The 16,426-nt window shown below is 39.1% G+C and overlaps 1 protein-coding gene across 3 annotated transcripts in view; it reads right to left on the bottom strand.

The window, feature by feature from the left end:
- The window catches only part of LUZP2 (leucine zipper protein 2), a 490,860-nt gene that overhangs the window by 129,165 nt on the left and 345,269 nt on the right, over nucleotides 1–16,426 (bottom strand). For all 3 annotated transcript variants that reach the window (XM_042906257.1, XM_042906255.1, XM_042906256.1), the window contains exon 6: nucleotides 9,915–9,977. In XM_042906257.1, the coding sequence (XP_042762191.1) occupies nucleotides 9,915–9,977 (63 nt within the window). The remainder of the gene's footprint in view (nucleotides 1–9,914; nucleotides 9,978–16,426) is intronic.

Below are 16,426 nucleotides of genomic sequence, written 5' to 3'. Positions count from 1 at the left end.
ATAATTCCTAAATTATTGGGTAATGCTGGAGGCACCATCAATTAGAGCACAATCTTAAAAATGCTGTCTGTGGTACACCACTGCAAGGCTCTAATATTAGAAACAGTTTTCACAGACATCCCTATCATGAGCCAATGACATTTCATGATCTGTTGAATCTGGAAGTTGATAAGAAAGAACAAAAATAAAATAAAATGAAATGAGATACAGGAAAGGAAGAAAAGACAAGGGAAAAGGGAGAGAGGAAAAGTGAAGTGGGGAGAGTGGTGATTTGAAATAGAGAGAGAATGAGGGAGAGAGGGGCAGGGGGATGGAGGAAGGGAAGCAGGAAGAACGAGCTTCTTGACACATTAATAATTCACAACTCTGCAGTGAAACTATACCCAGAAGAAGTAAAGATTTCTGTCTGCTTACAAACTAGCTACTAATTTCCATTTCCATAGGAAAGGCATCCTCTTTCACTTGGTAGGACTAGTGAAAGTGACGTGCATGATATAATGCATAAGAAGATAAAGAGCCATTGTTACAGGTGTATGGTTTAAGAATAAAAACTTTCACTTGAAGCCCCAGTCCCCTGAATTTATACTTCTACTTCAGGATTCTACATTTATTATAACTCTGGTCTCCTGGCACAAAATTCCCTAAGTAACTCCAGATAATGGTATTTCAGACACCTTATCCCTCTCCTTACATTAACTTCATTTTGTTACATTAACTTCATTTGCAGGTTTGCTCACGGCTACCCTTAATTTTGTGCTACTGATTCCAGCAAAGAATCATTTCTGTGATCTTCTCCAACTTCAAATGCATAATTGATTGCCATTGTCTCCCACTGTTCCAATCTACTGTCTGGGGCTCATCAACAAGACAGGACAGTCTCTTAGGTCAACAGACTTTATTTATTTTTCCAATCTAATGTTGACCAATATCAATGGGGAATGAGAAATGACTACTACCCATGCCCAATTTCACTCCTACCCTTCCAAATAATTAATGCTCTATTTTTAAAGGGTCAAAAAGGACTAATTTTAACCATTTTGGGTGTTTATTTTAATGCATATTTATACTGAATGTACAGAATATAATTTAAACTTTTATTCATAACTTGAATTATTAAAACATCAATTTTTGTGTTAGGCAGTGATTCATTCAGGAACTATAATAAAAGCCTACACATCTTTGTTCTGCACTGAGCAAGAACAGCTAGAATTCCTGAGTTTAGTTAAGGTTATTTAGAAATATTTGTCTTAGAAATTTTCATCACGGTCACTCATCACTTCTCTGCGTTGTATATTCCAGCCATCTTCTAATGTTCAGTGAGGTAAAAAGCAAAATCCTATCAAAAGATCTGATGAAGGTATACAAAGTAAGAATAAGTACATTTCGGGTGCATGCATTTTATAATACACATTGATCTAAAACCCCAATGACACTGTATTTTCCTTTAGCTTCCTGGCATCATTTTTTTTTTTTTTTTTTTTTGCTTTTTTATTTTTTTTATTTTTTTATTTTTTTATTTTTTTTTTATTTTTTAATATATGAAATTTACTGTCAAATTGGTTTCCATACAACACCCAGTGCTCATCCCAAAAGGTGCCCTCCTCAATACCCATCACCCACCCTGCCCTCCCTCCCACCCTGCCCTCCCTCCCACCCCCCATCAACCCTCAGTTTGTTCTCAGTTTTTAACAGTCTCTAATGCTTTGGCTCTCTCCCACTCTAACCTCTTTTTTTTTTTTTTTTTCCTTCCCCTCCCCCATGGGTTTCTGTTATGTTTCTCAGGATCCACATAAGAGTGAAACCATATGGTATCTGTCTTTCTCTGTATGGCTTATTTCACTTAGCATCACACTCTCCAGTTCCATCCATGTTGCTACAAAAGGCCATATTTCATTTTTTCTCATTGCCACGTAGTATTCCATTGTGTATATAAACCACAATTTCTTTATCCATTCATCAGTTGATGGACATTTAGGCTCTTTCCATAATTTGGCTATTGTTGAGAGTGCCGCTATAAACATTGGGGTACAGGTGCCCCTATGCATCAGTACTCCTGTATCCCTTGGATAAATTCCTAGCAGTGCTATTGCTGGGTCATAGGGTAGGTCTATTTTTAATTTTCTGAGGAACCTCCACACAGCTTTCCAGAGCGGCTGCACCAATTTGCATTCCCACCAACAGTGCAAGAGGGTTCCTGTTTCTCCACATCCTCTCCAGCATCTATAGTCTCCTGATTTCTTCATTTTGGCCACTCTGACTGGCGTGAGGTGGTATCTGAGTGTGGTTTTGATTTGTATTTCCCTGATAAGGAGCGACGTTGAACATCTTTTCATGTGCCTGTTGGCCATCCGGATGTCTTCTTTAGAGAAGTGTCTATTCATGTTTTCTGCCCATTTCTTCACTGGGTTATTTGTTTTTCGGGTGTGGAGTTTGATGAGCTCTTTATAGATTTTGGATACTAGCCCTTTGTCCGATGTGTCATTTGCAAATATCTTTTCCCATTCCGTTGGTTGCCTTTTAGTTTTGTTGGTTGTTTCCTTTGCTGTGCAGAAGCTTTTTATCTTCATAAGGTCCCAGTAATTCACTTTTGCTTTTAATTCCCTTGCCTTTGGGGATGTGCCGAGTAAGAGATTGCTACGGCTGAGGTCAGAGAGGTCTTTTCCTGCTTTCTCCTCTAAGGTTTTGATGGTTTCCTGTCTCACATTCAGGTCCTTTATCCATTTTGAGTTTATTTTTGTGAATGGTGTGAGAAAGTGGTCTAGTTTCAACCTTCTGCATGTTGCTGTCCAGTTCTCCCAGCACCATTTGTTAAAGAGACTGTCTTTTTTCCATTGGGTGTTCTTTCCTGCTTTGTCAAAGATGAGTTGGCCATACGTTTGTGGGTCTAGTTCTGGGGTTTCTATTCTATTCCATTGGTCTATGTGTCTGTTTTTATGCCAATACCATGCTGTCTTGATGATGACAGCTTTGTAGTAGAGGCTAAAGTCTGGGATTGTGATGCCTCCTGCTTTGGTCTTCTTCTTCAAAATTACTTTGGCTATTCGGGGCCTTTTGTGGTTCCATATGAATTTTAGGATTGCTTGTTCTAGTTTCGAGAAGAATGCTGGTGCAATTTTGATTGGGATTGCATTGAATGTGTAGATAGCTTTGGGTAGTATTGACATTTTGACAATATTTATTCTTCCAATCCATGAGCAGGGAATGTCTTTCCATTTCTTTATATCTTCTTCAATTACCTGCATAAGCTTTCTATAGTTTTCAGCATACAGATCTTTTACATCTTTGGTTAGATTTATTCCTAGGTATTTTATGCTTCTTGGTGCAATTGTGAATGGGATCAGTTTCTTCATTTGTCTTTCTGTTGCTTCATTGTTAGTGTATAAGAATGCAACTGATTTCTGCACATTGATTTTGTATCCTGCAACTTTGCTGAATTCATGTATCAGTTCTAGCAGACTTTTGGTGGAGTCTATCGGATTTTCCATGTATAATATCATGTCATCTGCAAAAAGCGAAAGCTTGACTTCATCTTTGCCAATTTTGATGCCTTTGATTTCCTTTTGTTGTCTGATTGCTGATGCTAGAACTTCCAGCACTATATTAAACAGCAGCGGTGACAGTGGGCATCCCTGTCGTGTTCCTGATCTCAGGGAAAAAGCTCTCAGTTTTTCCCCGTTGAGGATGATGTTAGCTGTGGGCTTTTCATAAATGGCCTTTATGATCTTTAAGTATGTTCCTTCTATCCCGACTTTCTCAAGGGTTTTTATTAAGAAAGGGTGCTGGATTTTGTCAAAGGCCTTTTCTGCATCGATTGACAGGATCATATGGTTCTTCTCTTTTTTTTTGTTAATGTGATGTATCACGTTGATCGATTTGCGAATGTTGAACCAGCCCTGCATCCCAGGAATGAATCCCACTTGATCATGGTGAATAATTCTTTTTATATGCTGTTGAATTCGATTTGCTAGTATCTTATTAAGAATTTTTGCATCCATATTCATCAGGGATATTGGCCTGTAGTTCTCTTTTTTTACTGGGTCTCTGTCTGGTTTAGGCATCAAAGTAATACTGGCTTCATAGAATGAGTCTGGAAGTTTTCCTTCCCTTTCTATTTCTTGGAATAGCTTGAGAAGGATAGGTATTATCTCTGCTTTAAATGTCTGGTAGAACTCCCCTGGGAAGCCATCTGGTCCTGGACTCTTATTTGTTGGGAGATTTTTGATAACCGATTCAATTTCTTCGCTGGTTATGGGTCTGTTCAAGCTTTCTATTTCCTCCTGATTGAGTTTTGGAAGAGTGTGGGTGTTTAGAAATTTGTCCATTTCTTCCAGGTTGTCCAATTTGCCGGCATATAATTTTTCATAGTATTCCCTGATAATTGTTTGTATCTCTGAGGGATTGGTTGTAATCATTCCATTTTCATTCATGATTTTATCTATTTGGGTCATCTCCCTTTTCTTTTTGAGAAGCCTGGCTAGAGGTTTGTCAATTTTGTTTATTTTTTCAAAAAACCAACTCTTGGTTTCGTTGATCTGCTCTACAGTTTTTTTAGATTCTATATTGTTTATTTCTGCTCTGATCTTTATTATTTCTCTTCTTCTGCTGGGTTTAGGCTGCCTTTGCTGTTCTGCTTCTATTTCCTTTAGGTGTGCTGTTAGATTTTGTATTTGGGATTTTTCTTGTTTCTTGAGATAGGCCTGGATTGCAATGTATTTTCCTCTCAGGACTGCCTTCGCTGCATCCCAGAGCATTTGGATTGTTGTATTTTCATTTTCGTTTGTTTCCATATATGTTTTAATTTCTTCTCTAATTGCCTGGTTGACCCACTCATTCGTTAGTAGGGTGTTCTTTAACCTCCATGCTTTTGGAGGTTTTCCAGACTTTTTCCTGTGGTTGATTTCAAGCTTCATAGCATTGTGGTCTGAAAGTATGCATGGTATAATTTCAATTCTTGTAAACTTATGAAGGGCTGTTTTGTGACCCAGTATATGATCTATCTTGGAGAATGTTCCATGTGCACTCGAGAAGAAAGTATATTCTGTTGCTTTGGGATGCAGAGTTCTAAATATATCTGTCAAGTCCATCTGATCCAATGTATCATTCAGGGCCCTTGTTTCTTTATTGACTGTGTGCCTAGATGATCTATCCATTTCTGTAAGTGGGGTGTTAAAGTCCCCTGCAATGACCACATTCTTATCAATAAGGTTGCTTATGTTTATGAGTAATTGTTTTATATATCTGGGGGCTCGGGTATTTGGCGCATAGACATTTATAATAGTTAGCTCTTCCTGGTGGATAGACCCTGTGATTATTATATAATGCCCTTCTTCATCTCTTGTTACAGCCTTTAATTGAAAGTCTAGTTTGTCTGATATAAGTATGGCTACTCCAGCTTTCTTTTGGCTTCCAGGAGCATGATAAATAGTTCTCCATCCCCTCACTCTCAATCTAAAGGTGTCCTCAGATCTAAAATGAGTCTCTTGTAGACAGCAAATAGATGGGTCTTGTTTTTTTATCCATTCTGATACCCTATGTCTTTTAGTTGGCGCATTTAATCCATTTACATTCAGTGTTATTATAGAAAGATATGGGTTTAGAGTCATTGTGATGTCTGTATGTTTTATGCTTGTAGTGATGTCTCTGGTACTTTGTCTCACAGGATCCCCCTTAGGATCTCTTGTAGGGCTGGTTTCGTGGTGACAAATTCCTTCAGTTTTTGTTTGTTTGGGAAGACCTTTATCTCTCCTTCTATTCTAAATGACAGACTTGCTGGATAAAGGATTCTCGGCTGCATATTTTTTCTGTTTAGCACACTGTAGATATCGTGCCAAGCCTTTCTGGCCTGCCAAGTTTCAAAGGAGAGATCAGTCACGAGTCTTATAGGTCTCCCTTTATATGTGAGGGCACGTTTATCCCTTGCTGCTTTCAGAATTTTCTCTTTATCCTTGTATTTTGCCAGTTTCACTATGATATGTCGTGCAGAAGGTCGATTCAAGTTACGTCTGAAGGGAGTTCTCTGTGCCTCTTGGATTTCAATGCCTTTTTCCTTCCCCAGTTCAGGGAAGTTCTCAGCTATAATTTGTTCAAGTACCCCTTCAGCACCCTTCCCTCTCTCTTCCTCCTCTGGGATACCAATTATATTATTTTTTTTTAGTGTATCACTTAGTTCTCTAATTTTCCCCTCATACTCCTGGATTTTTTTATCTCTCTTTCTTTCAGCTTCCTCTTTCTCCATAACTTTATCTTCTAGTTCACCTATTCTCTCCTCTGCCTCTTCAAGCCGAGCCATCGTGGATTCCATTTTGTTTTGCATTTCGTTTAAAGCGTTTTTCAACTCCTCGTGACTGTTCCTTAGTCCCTCGATCTTTGTGGCAAGAGATTCTCTGCTGTCCTGTATACTGTTTTCAAGCCCTGCGATTAATTTTATGACTATTATTCTAAATTCACTTTCTGTTATATTATTTAAATCCTTTTTGATCAGTTCGTTAGCTGTTGTTATTTCCTGGAGATTCTTCTGAGGGGAATTCTTCCGTTTGGTCATTTTGGAGAGTCCCTGGCGTGGTGAGGACCTGCAGTGCACTTCCCCTGTGCTGTGGTGTATAACTGGAGTTAGTGGGCGGGGCCGCAGTCCGACCCGATGCCTGCCCCCAGCCCACTGCTGGGGCCACAGTCAGACTGGTGTGTGCCTTCTCCTCCCCTCTCCTAGGGGCGGGATTCACTGTGGGGTGGCGTGTCCCGTCTGGGCTACTTGCACACTGCCAGGCTTGTGTTGCTGGGGATCTGGCGTATTAGCTGGGGTGGGTAGGCAAGGTGCACGGGGGCTGGAGGGGCAGGCTTAGCTCGCTTCTCCTTAGGTGATCCACTTCAGGAGGAGCCCTGTGGCAGCGGGAGGGAGTCAGATCCGCTGCCTGAGGTTTGGCTCCGCAGAAGCACAGAGTTGGGTGTTTGCGCGGAGCGAGCAAGTTCCCTGGCAGGAACTGGTTCCCTTTGGGATTTTGGCTGGGGGATGGGCGGGGGAGATGGCGCTGGCGCCTTTGTTCCCCGCCAAGCTGAGCTCTGCCGTCCGGGGGCTCAGCAGCTCTCCCTCCCTTTGTCCTCCAGCCTTCCCGCTTTCCGAGCAGAGCTGTTAACTTATGACCTCCCAGACGCTAAGTCGCGCTTGCTGTCGGAACACAGTCTGTCCGGCCCCTCCGCTTTTGCCAGCCAGACTCGGGGGCTCTGCTTGGCCGGCGAGGCGCCCCTCCGCCCCGGCTCCCTCCCGCCAGTCCGTGGAGCGCGCACCGCCTCGCCGCCCTTCCTACCCTCTTCCGTGGGCCTCTAGTCTGCGCTTGACTCCGGAGACTCCCTTCTGCTAATCCTCTGGCGGTTTTCTGGGTTCTTTAGGCAAGTGTAGGTGGAATCTAAGTGATTGGCAGGACGCGCTGTGAGCCCCGCGTCCTCCTACGCCGCCATCTTCCGGCCTGTTCCGGCATCATTTTGAAAAATTAGAATTGTCAGAGGGATAATCTTCAAACCACTGGGCTATTGGGGAATTTTAGTAATTTTTAAAACTATACTAATGGTTTTATTTTATTTTTTAAATGTTTATTTTTGAGAGAGAGAGGGAGAGAGAGAGAGAGCAAGTGGGGAAGAGGCAGAGAGAGAGAGGGAGACAGAATCCAAAGCAGGCTCCAGGCTCTGATCTGTCAGCACAGAGCCCAACATGGGGCTTGAACCCATGAACCGTGAGATCATGACCTGAGCCAAAGTCAGACACTTAACCGACTGAGCTACTCAGGTGCCCCAAAACTATACTAATGATTTTAAATGTAATTTGACATCCTGGTGCCTGTAAAGTCCACAAGTCCACAGTAAAATTAAGCTTGTGAGAACAATTGTAAGTAAAATAAAAAAAAAAACGGAGAAGGTGAAGACAAAGAAGGCGGCCATGACAGAATATTTCAGCTAGTCTCTGAGGTTTTTCTTTTCTACAATTCATGTCCAAGAACATTTCTTTCGTGAAATAACAGTGAAGACAATGGTATTGGAAGTAGCCTCCACTCTTTTCAATATTCTGCCCTGGCAAATTAAAACATTGACCAGCCATTATGTGTCAATGGGATGTGGATATTTATGTACCTATAAATAGTTTAGAGTCACTGATTTAGAAGACAAGCTCCTTTTTAGCTTCTAAACTGATAGAGGACGTTACTATTTTGTTTTGGTGGTGGTAATACAAATAATTACATCTGTTACCATATTCTTTGCAAGTGTTTTTGTGACAGAAAAAAAAATATACATGTCTCCCTCTTTGCCCAGAATTTTAAACTCTAAATTATTTTCCATAAGTAAATAGAGATAGGTCAAGTGAATAAATTTATTTCAACATTATGCAATAGTAATATATGAACCATCTAGGAATTAATAAATTAAAATGTAGATATAATATATCATCTTAAGGAATTGAGATGACTTTTTAAAATGACTCATTAATGACCTAAGGGGCTAAAAAATAACAGGTAGACCCAGATTGACGTTGCTGCTTGTTTATTGGATTTTTGTTTGTTTGTTTTGTTTGTTTCTAAACACTATAGGCAATGTCTCCCAGGAGCCATCTCTCTTTCATGAGTGCTGGGGGACTCTGGGAACCCGGCAACCATCTCAGAATATAGTTTCAATCCACAGAGTCAACATAGTTCTTACTCAAAAATTGGCTCTACTTGCTTACCTATCCAGAAACTGCACATTACACATGTAATATTTCTAGAATCATAGCAAATTAAGCAGCATACTCTTCAAATAGAAAAGTGTAATGAAAGAAACACTACACTGGCTCATATGTACAAGAGATTCAGTTTGATTATTCATTTATAAAGCATCAACCTTTCTTTTCCATGTATTGAAAATTTATACTGATATTTCATGCACAATATTATTGGAAAGACATTATAAATGGGTTCTTATATTTCATGTTAGACTCTAACTTGAGTGTTTAGAGTGATGAATTTTACACGTCCATCAGGAAGTATTTTCACCTGGTTTACTAAAAAATTATCTCAACCTAATGACCACCAACCTAATGACATTGTCCAGAGTCCTTGCAGTTTGGCTAGGCATGTGACCTAGGTCTGGCAAATATGGTAAAATGAACCACGTATCACTACTTCCTAGTTGGAGTCCTAAAAAGCAATTCTTATGAGTCATCAGGTAATCTTCCCTATCCCTCCTGCTATAAGGTGATAATAATAGGAAAAGTCCATTGGAACAAAAAATGTGAGTCCACCATTAGAAGATTATAGAGGTATTTCACCAGCTCTGTGCCTTACTTCTAACTGCTATGGGAAAGGGGTTAAACTACATTAAATAGGGGATTAGATCACAGACGGATTTGGGAGACCAGGAGTATAAGAAATTGATTTTAGTTAAATCTGGATTAACCAGAATGACTTTCCACACCCCACCCTAAGAAACGCATGAGACAAATTTCCTGCCTAGCAAGTAGAACTGAGGAATGTATTTGTTCCTTAAGATTTATGATCAACCCCAGGATCCTCTTTCTGACACTTAATTGTTATTGCAAAACTTTGTAGACATCACATAGATGGTTAAAAACAAAAAAAAATTCAAGGACCTTCAGATATTCACTATTAAGGAAATCCTGATAATCCAATTAAGGAAGGAATCCATAAAATCACTGTAGGGAAGTAATGCCTAACGGGCTTAATTTTTTTTGTTTGTTTGTTCTTGGTTATGCTATGTCAAAAACATCCAAAAATATCTAAGGTTTAAAATCTGTTTTAGTTTTCCTATTCTGATGTTTTCCTTTGTGTTAGTGAAAGAAAAGTCTCCAGGTATCTGGGTTTTAAAAGAAAAACCTGGCACTAATATTCTGGCACTTTCTATTCTGTTGAATCTAGAAGAGAAAATTTACTCACCTCTTCTGCATGGATGCCACACAGCTTGTTTCCTGACAAGAGTTTGTTCTTCAAGCTTTTATTCTGATGAAAGAAACATAGTGTATTGCTGAGAAATTATAAAGCATTAATAATTCCTAAACATGTCAGCTGCATTTCTCTGTTCATCATGGGTAAGTCCTTCATGATATGAGATGTAATATATTTGTACAAACTGAGTATAATCTGTAATGTAAAATAACGTTTCTTTAATTCAATTAAAATGTTGATGTATTAGTAGTAACATGTTTATTTAAAAAGGTAGAACTTTATTTGGCCTTACATTTAATACTGTTTTATTATATTTATGTATGGTATGTTATAAAATAATTTTAGTTTCAAATCTACAACAGGTGTTAGATTCTGAGAGCACATCTCTAAACAGCAGGTGTTTTTTAATGTTTATTTATTTATTCTGATAGGTAGGGAAGGGACAGAGAAAGAGGGGGAGAGAGGAGAGAGAGAATCCCCAAGCAGGCTCTGCATGGTCAGTGGTCAGCATACAGCCAGACATAGGGCTCAAACTCACAAACCATGAGATCATGACCTAAGCTGAAATCGAAGAGTTGGATGCTTAACTGACTGAGCCACCCAAGTGCCCCTAAACAGCAAATATTTCTTTTCCTACTGTCATCTGGATGCTGGTCACCTTGGACCCTAGTATAATCTAGTCATAGATGCATCAGTGTCTATATTCCCTTTTAAGACTATAGTTTTTGAATCCTCTTATATTCTGGAGGACTGTGCATTATACTTAGAGGGCTTCTGGATGTTCAGAAGCCATTTCTTTTTCTAAGCCTCATAAGTGTATAAGTGTACTCTCTCTGCTGGGCTTTAGTATGGACAGATACGATTACCCTTTTAACTTACCATAATTGACCTTGATTCATAGATGAATGTTTGTTACTTCTGACATAGAGGCCATGTGTTCTTAGCCATCTGAATCTAAACCCTTATAGCTATTCAATTATACCTGCCTCATTATGCTCAGGCTTTTCTTTGTCCTGGTAACTGAGGTACTTTTAGACAGGCAGGGTAAAGGAGAACAGAAATCTTGTTGAAACCCTCTGGATTCAGATTTTGTACTGTCTCTGCAGGAGCAAACCATTTAGTGCTAAAGTACATCTCATGCATAATGACTTTAAAGAACGTCGATCTGATGAGCATCGTGAGCAAACTGAACAAAATTTATGCAGAATGAATGAATAACTGAATGAATGAATACATTAAAGTTGAGAGTTCTTCACTTACAATTCCCACCTTATTTTGAACATTGAAACAAATTGTTTCCTATTTTATTTTCTTGTCATGCAGAGAGGGGATACAGCTGCCTCAGTTTGAATGAAACCTTTGTCTAATTTTTCTCTTTAGCAAAGAGTTAAAATTCTAAAAAGCTCATTTCCAAAAAGCTCATTTCTTAGAATTTTAATACTGTGTAATAGTTTACACAAATGAGGAGTTAACTTGTTTCAAGTAATGTTTTCTTGTAAATATTTGTATTCATCATACACAAAGCACAAGATTAGAGGTTTTAAAATAATTTAATATATATTATTCCTATATTTAAAAGCTTGTAAACTATAATGAGGGGATACATACTGATGTTCTAACTTCGCAATGTTGCTCAGACCGTAGGTTAAAACATACCCTAGTTTTCCTTTTGTTCCTGTACAGTTATACTTTTGACATATGCAATCTTAATTTTTTATCATACAATGGCCTATTTTCCCTTTTTGATTTCCTGAATTATCTTTGTAGATAAAGTATCTTCACTAGCTCTAAAGATTTCATACTTATACTTAGATTTTTCATCTTTTTAATGGCTATAGTTTTTTAGTGGAAAGACATGAAATTTAAATAAGGTCTACAGTTTGTTTAATAGTATTGTATTGATGTTAATTTTCTGGTTTAATAATTGTATTATTATCACTCTGTATGATGTTGTATTAGAGGTTTTGGGTAAAGATACACAAGAACATTCTGTACTGATTTAGTATGCCCTTTTCTATGTCAAAATTTATTTCAAAATAAAACGTTAAATTATCTACAAAAATAAAACTAAGAATGAGCTGCTTGAAAGTGGGTCAGGCAACTCTGGCCATCACAGGACACCAGTGCCCAGTCAGGAGTGGCTTGCTGTCTCAGGTGACGGTCAGGAATTAAGGTGCCACCTGTGTCACTCGCCATGGGAGTAAGAGGGAAGACTGCTGTGAACATGCAGGGACCTATGAAGATTGCGTGGAATTTCCGGTGTGCCTTTTTCATCTATTTTCAAGGGGACATCAGCAGCATGGTGGAAGAGACTAACTTCCAGAGCTCTTAGCCATGTCACGCCCCCAGGGATCGAGCCCCTAGAGCCAGAGTGAAGATGTGATCTTGAGGAATGACAGCAACGTGCCTCCAAGTCAGTGGCGTTTCTCTTCTCAGTGGACCAAACCACAAGGAGTATCTTTTGCATATTCTGCCACCAACTACAGCTTGAATGGGACTGGTCCTGTGGCTGTGGATCAGTATCCAGTGTCCGTGGTGGGGACCTTTTCTATTCAGTCTGGAAAGCTATGGCATTTCCCCTCCCCAGACAGTTCCAGCTTCCCAGAGCCTGACTATTCTCACACCTAAGCCACTGGACACATGGTTCTACAGCCTCAACCTAATGGGAAGTATGAGTCCTTCCCAAGTCTCCTCCAGAATGACTGATACCTTGTCCATCCTCAGGAACCTGCTGTGTAAGAGGACTGGAATTCTGCCCTGACAGCCGGAAACACAGGATTGCCCTTCAACCTGCATCCCAGATAAGCCACTATAAGAAAATGTATTTCCCCCCAGATCTTGGACCTGCCAGTACCTGCCAGTGCCAGTCTTGCAAGTGAAAAAAAAAAAAAAAAACTCAGTCTCCAGAAAGAGGAAATCTGTTCTTTTATTGAACCTGGGTTTGAGGAAGAGAATTCTTTTTTTTCCCCCCAAATCTGCTCATGATTTGGCTTCCACAGGGGCCCACCTGATTCCATAAACAATATTACCCTTCCTTTAAGCTCTTTCACCGTTAGTGACCTCTGGGAAATATTAGCTTTCTTTTAAGCACAAAATCATTGGAGACACCCATGTGGATATCCACAGCATCTTAGATAAGCTGGAGGTGAAAGACACGGCTTGGTCTGTGACATGGCAGCAGGACCTCCCTACAAACTGTTCCAGACAAAATGATACATTTTTCCAATATCATTCATCTCTGCAATCTAGTAGATGGCATTGTGTTCAGTGTGAGAATGGCACTTAGCCTGTGACAACTCAGGAAGTCCCTGCTGTCAATGTTCCCCACCCACACACACCCCACTTGCTCCTGTGTAATAGCTCAGAAGGTGGATGATAAAATGAAATTTTGTGCACTAAAAAGTAATAGTAAAATAAAAATTAAATTAATATAAGTATAATTGAGACCAGACAGGTGGAGTGTATTGGATATGAAGATATATGTACCAACACAAACCATCCACATCTGAGTAAGTCTATTAGGTGTGATAATGCAGTTAATAATATATTTACAATTCAGTGGTCTATACTATTTCAAGTTGGCACCTTCACTTAAAGCTTTTTTCCTTTTTTCTTTCTTCCCTTATTTCTTTCCTCCTCCCTTCCTTTTCATTCTGTTCAATTCAAAGACGATAAAGCAATGAATAGAACATTATTTCACTGGAAATGCTTATGATGGCCCTGGACAATGCACCTGGAACTGTACAGGGGGGACTGCTGCTTTTCCACACGGATACCCTTGTGACTGCCCCAAAATGAGCAGTGATTACATTACACATCTACTGTCTACACTGACAGTTGATAATTCTGGGCAATTGTGTAAAGTGTTTAAAGTAATATGTTTCCATTAAGCTACATGTGATTTCTCAAGCTTAAGAATTAGAGTATTTCACTCTTTGAAATATACTCAGAATTGGGGATAATAATCATGATCACCCACAAAGGGGCCAATTGTAGGACACAAGGGAGGCTTGTCAACGTCCATAGTAAAATTGTTCTCAGATGGCATGCTCTTCAGAAACATGGAATGCACAGAGCACTGAAGAGGGAATACTGACTCCCAGACAATTCACTGATTTAACCTTTCCACTTGTGATTAGTGATCATACTCCTTTAATTCCAGAAGTCATCATGGCTTGATACCGTTCTGGCATTGAGAACACTGTTTTTTAGTTTGGTAAGCAGACTTGTGTTGTTTCATCCACCCTCTAACTAATGTATCTCATCCCTATCAAACCTAATGATGCTTTCACAAGATCTAAAACAAGGTACACATATAATTACACCCAAGATGCAAGGATCCAATTATGATTATGCCTAACTTGAGGGAATATGAAGAAAAGTAGATTACCAGAGTCATCAAATGTTTAACTATCTGTTCCTTCTGCCATCACACTTCTGCTATCCGTTATTCTAATAACCACAATCTGATTTTTCTTATTAGAAATATTTTTCCATGCTAATTCCATGTAGCTGGCGTGACCCTAACTCTACCACTCCATCAAGGAAAAGGATCAAGCTCAAGCCCAGCCAAACAGTCTTGGTCCAGATTTGGTAAAGTAATGTAATCACTACTGATGAGACACTAATATAAATCTTTTATTTTCAAGAATTATCAAGGAAAAAGAGGCTGAGTGTCATTACTAGGTTAAAACACATCACCCATATGAGAGTACACCTAACATTGGAAAAAGAACACATGAGTATGGAGAGAGAACTACTGAATCTTGGTAATAGTGTTGGCCCTTCTCGCTACTTCATACCTGTGAAGGTAGGATACTCCCGGGTGTTTCAATTACATGCTACCAGCACCAGCCCTCTGCCCTCTTGACACCAAACAAATCCTTTTGTCCACCTTACCTTACATGATCACATAATCATATCATGTCCTTATGATTCAGAGTAGCAAAGAAGAACATCCAAATAACCATGCTGACATCTATCGCTTAATGCAATAGCTTATCAGGATGTGAGCCATCTATTTTGCCTTTTATTTTTTTAAATATTTTATTCTTAGTTTTAGAGAGAGTTAGCAGGGGGCAGGGACAGAGGGGGAGAAGAGAGAGAGAGAGAGACGGACTCCATCAGGCTCCACAATCAGCGTGGAACCCGACACGGGGCTCAATCCCATGACCCAGAGATCATGACCTGAGCTGAAATCAAGAGTCCAGTGCTCAACTAAATGAGCCACCCAGGCGCCCCTATTTTGCCTTTTCTAAATGGAAGGCAGACCTTGCTTACTACCTATTTAGGGACTGCCTCCCAACTGGATGCTGTACAAATTTGGGGTGACATGAAACAAATATCTACAGTCTTCTTGGGAACTCAGGTTGTATATATATCAGCCCTGCCTAAAAATGTTATTTAACATTTCCCATTATCTACAGAATAAATCTCAAACTCAAATATTATAGTAACATAACATCTTTAAATCTTTTAAATGTTTATTTATTTTTGACAGAGGGAGAGAGAGCACAAGTAGGGGAGGGGCAGAGAGAAAGGGAGACAGAGGATCCAAAGCAGGCTCTATCCTGACAGCAGAGAGCCCAATGTGGGGCTCGAACTTATGAAGACACAAGATCACTACCTGAGCCAAAGTCAGGTGGCTCAATTGACTGTGCCACCCTGGTGCCCCCATAATATCTTTCTTAATACATAGATCTGTTTAATCTAGTTTTAACTTTTGGCTGGTAACTTAACACATCACATTTTCAGTATAGTTTACATGGTAACTCAAACTCACCAAATATGCTAGGCTACAAAACAAAAAGACATGTAAGTCTAGTATATCTCTATAATCTTTCTATATGTAAATGTAAAAAATCCAAAATTGTTATGAGTATAAATTTTACATGGTGCTTTCAAATGAAATTAGGTATTAAGAGGTATTTTTGTTTGTAAATAATAAAAACCAATAATGGTTAAATCAAGCAAAACATGAATCTATTGTGAAGATTTCAGGCAGAATAAAGCCTGGAGAATAAGGCTCAGAAAGAAGGTAACACCGAAGTAAGAGGAGGTATCTATGATTATAAGATAGAATATACCTATTGAGACAACTGTAAATCACTATACTTAATTACAAAGTGACATGATGAGTTCTCAATGAATTTTCATGGTGAAAAAGCCATAATCTGGGACCACTTAGGATTGTCAAATATAATAAATTATGTATATGTATTTATACTGTTATTTTCTAGATCAAAAAAAGTAGATACCACTGCTTCCAGGCAGCCAAAAACATGTGTTAATATCTCAAAAATGCAATTAAATGTAAACCAAAAGTAAAATCACCTGCAGTGAAATTCAAAATGAAACCAGAGACTGCTCTAACTGTGGCAAGTATCTCCTAGAATTTCCAAAAACTGACTGTTCAGAAACCACTGTATCTGACTGAGATCCACATTTGTTTCAGTTTAAATATATTCTTAAAATGCTAGAGAATGGGGGTGCTCTTTCAAGTA

This window comes from Panthera leo, chromosome D1 (assembly GCF_018350215.1).
Source record: "Panthera leo isolate Ple1 chromosome D1, P.leo_Ple1_pat1.1, whole genome shotgun sequence".
Lineage (NCBI taxonomy): Eukaryota > Metazoa > Chordata > Mammalia > Carnivora > Felidae > Panthera > Panthera leo.
Note: the sequence above shows the minus strand (reverse complement) of the source record. Positions and strands in the feature narration are given on the sequence as shown.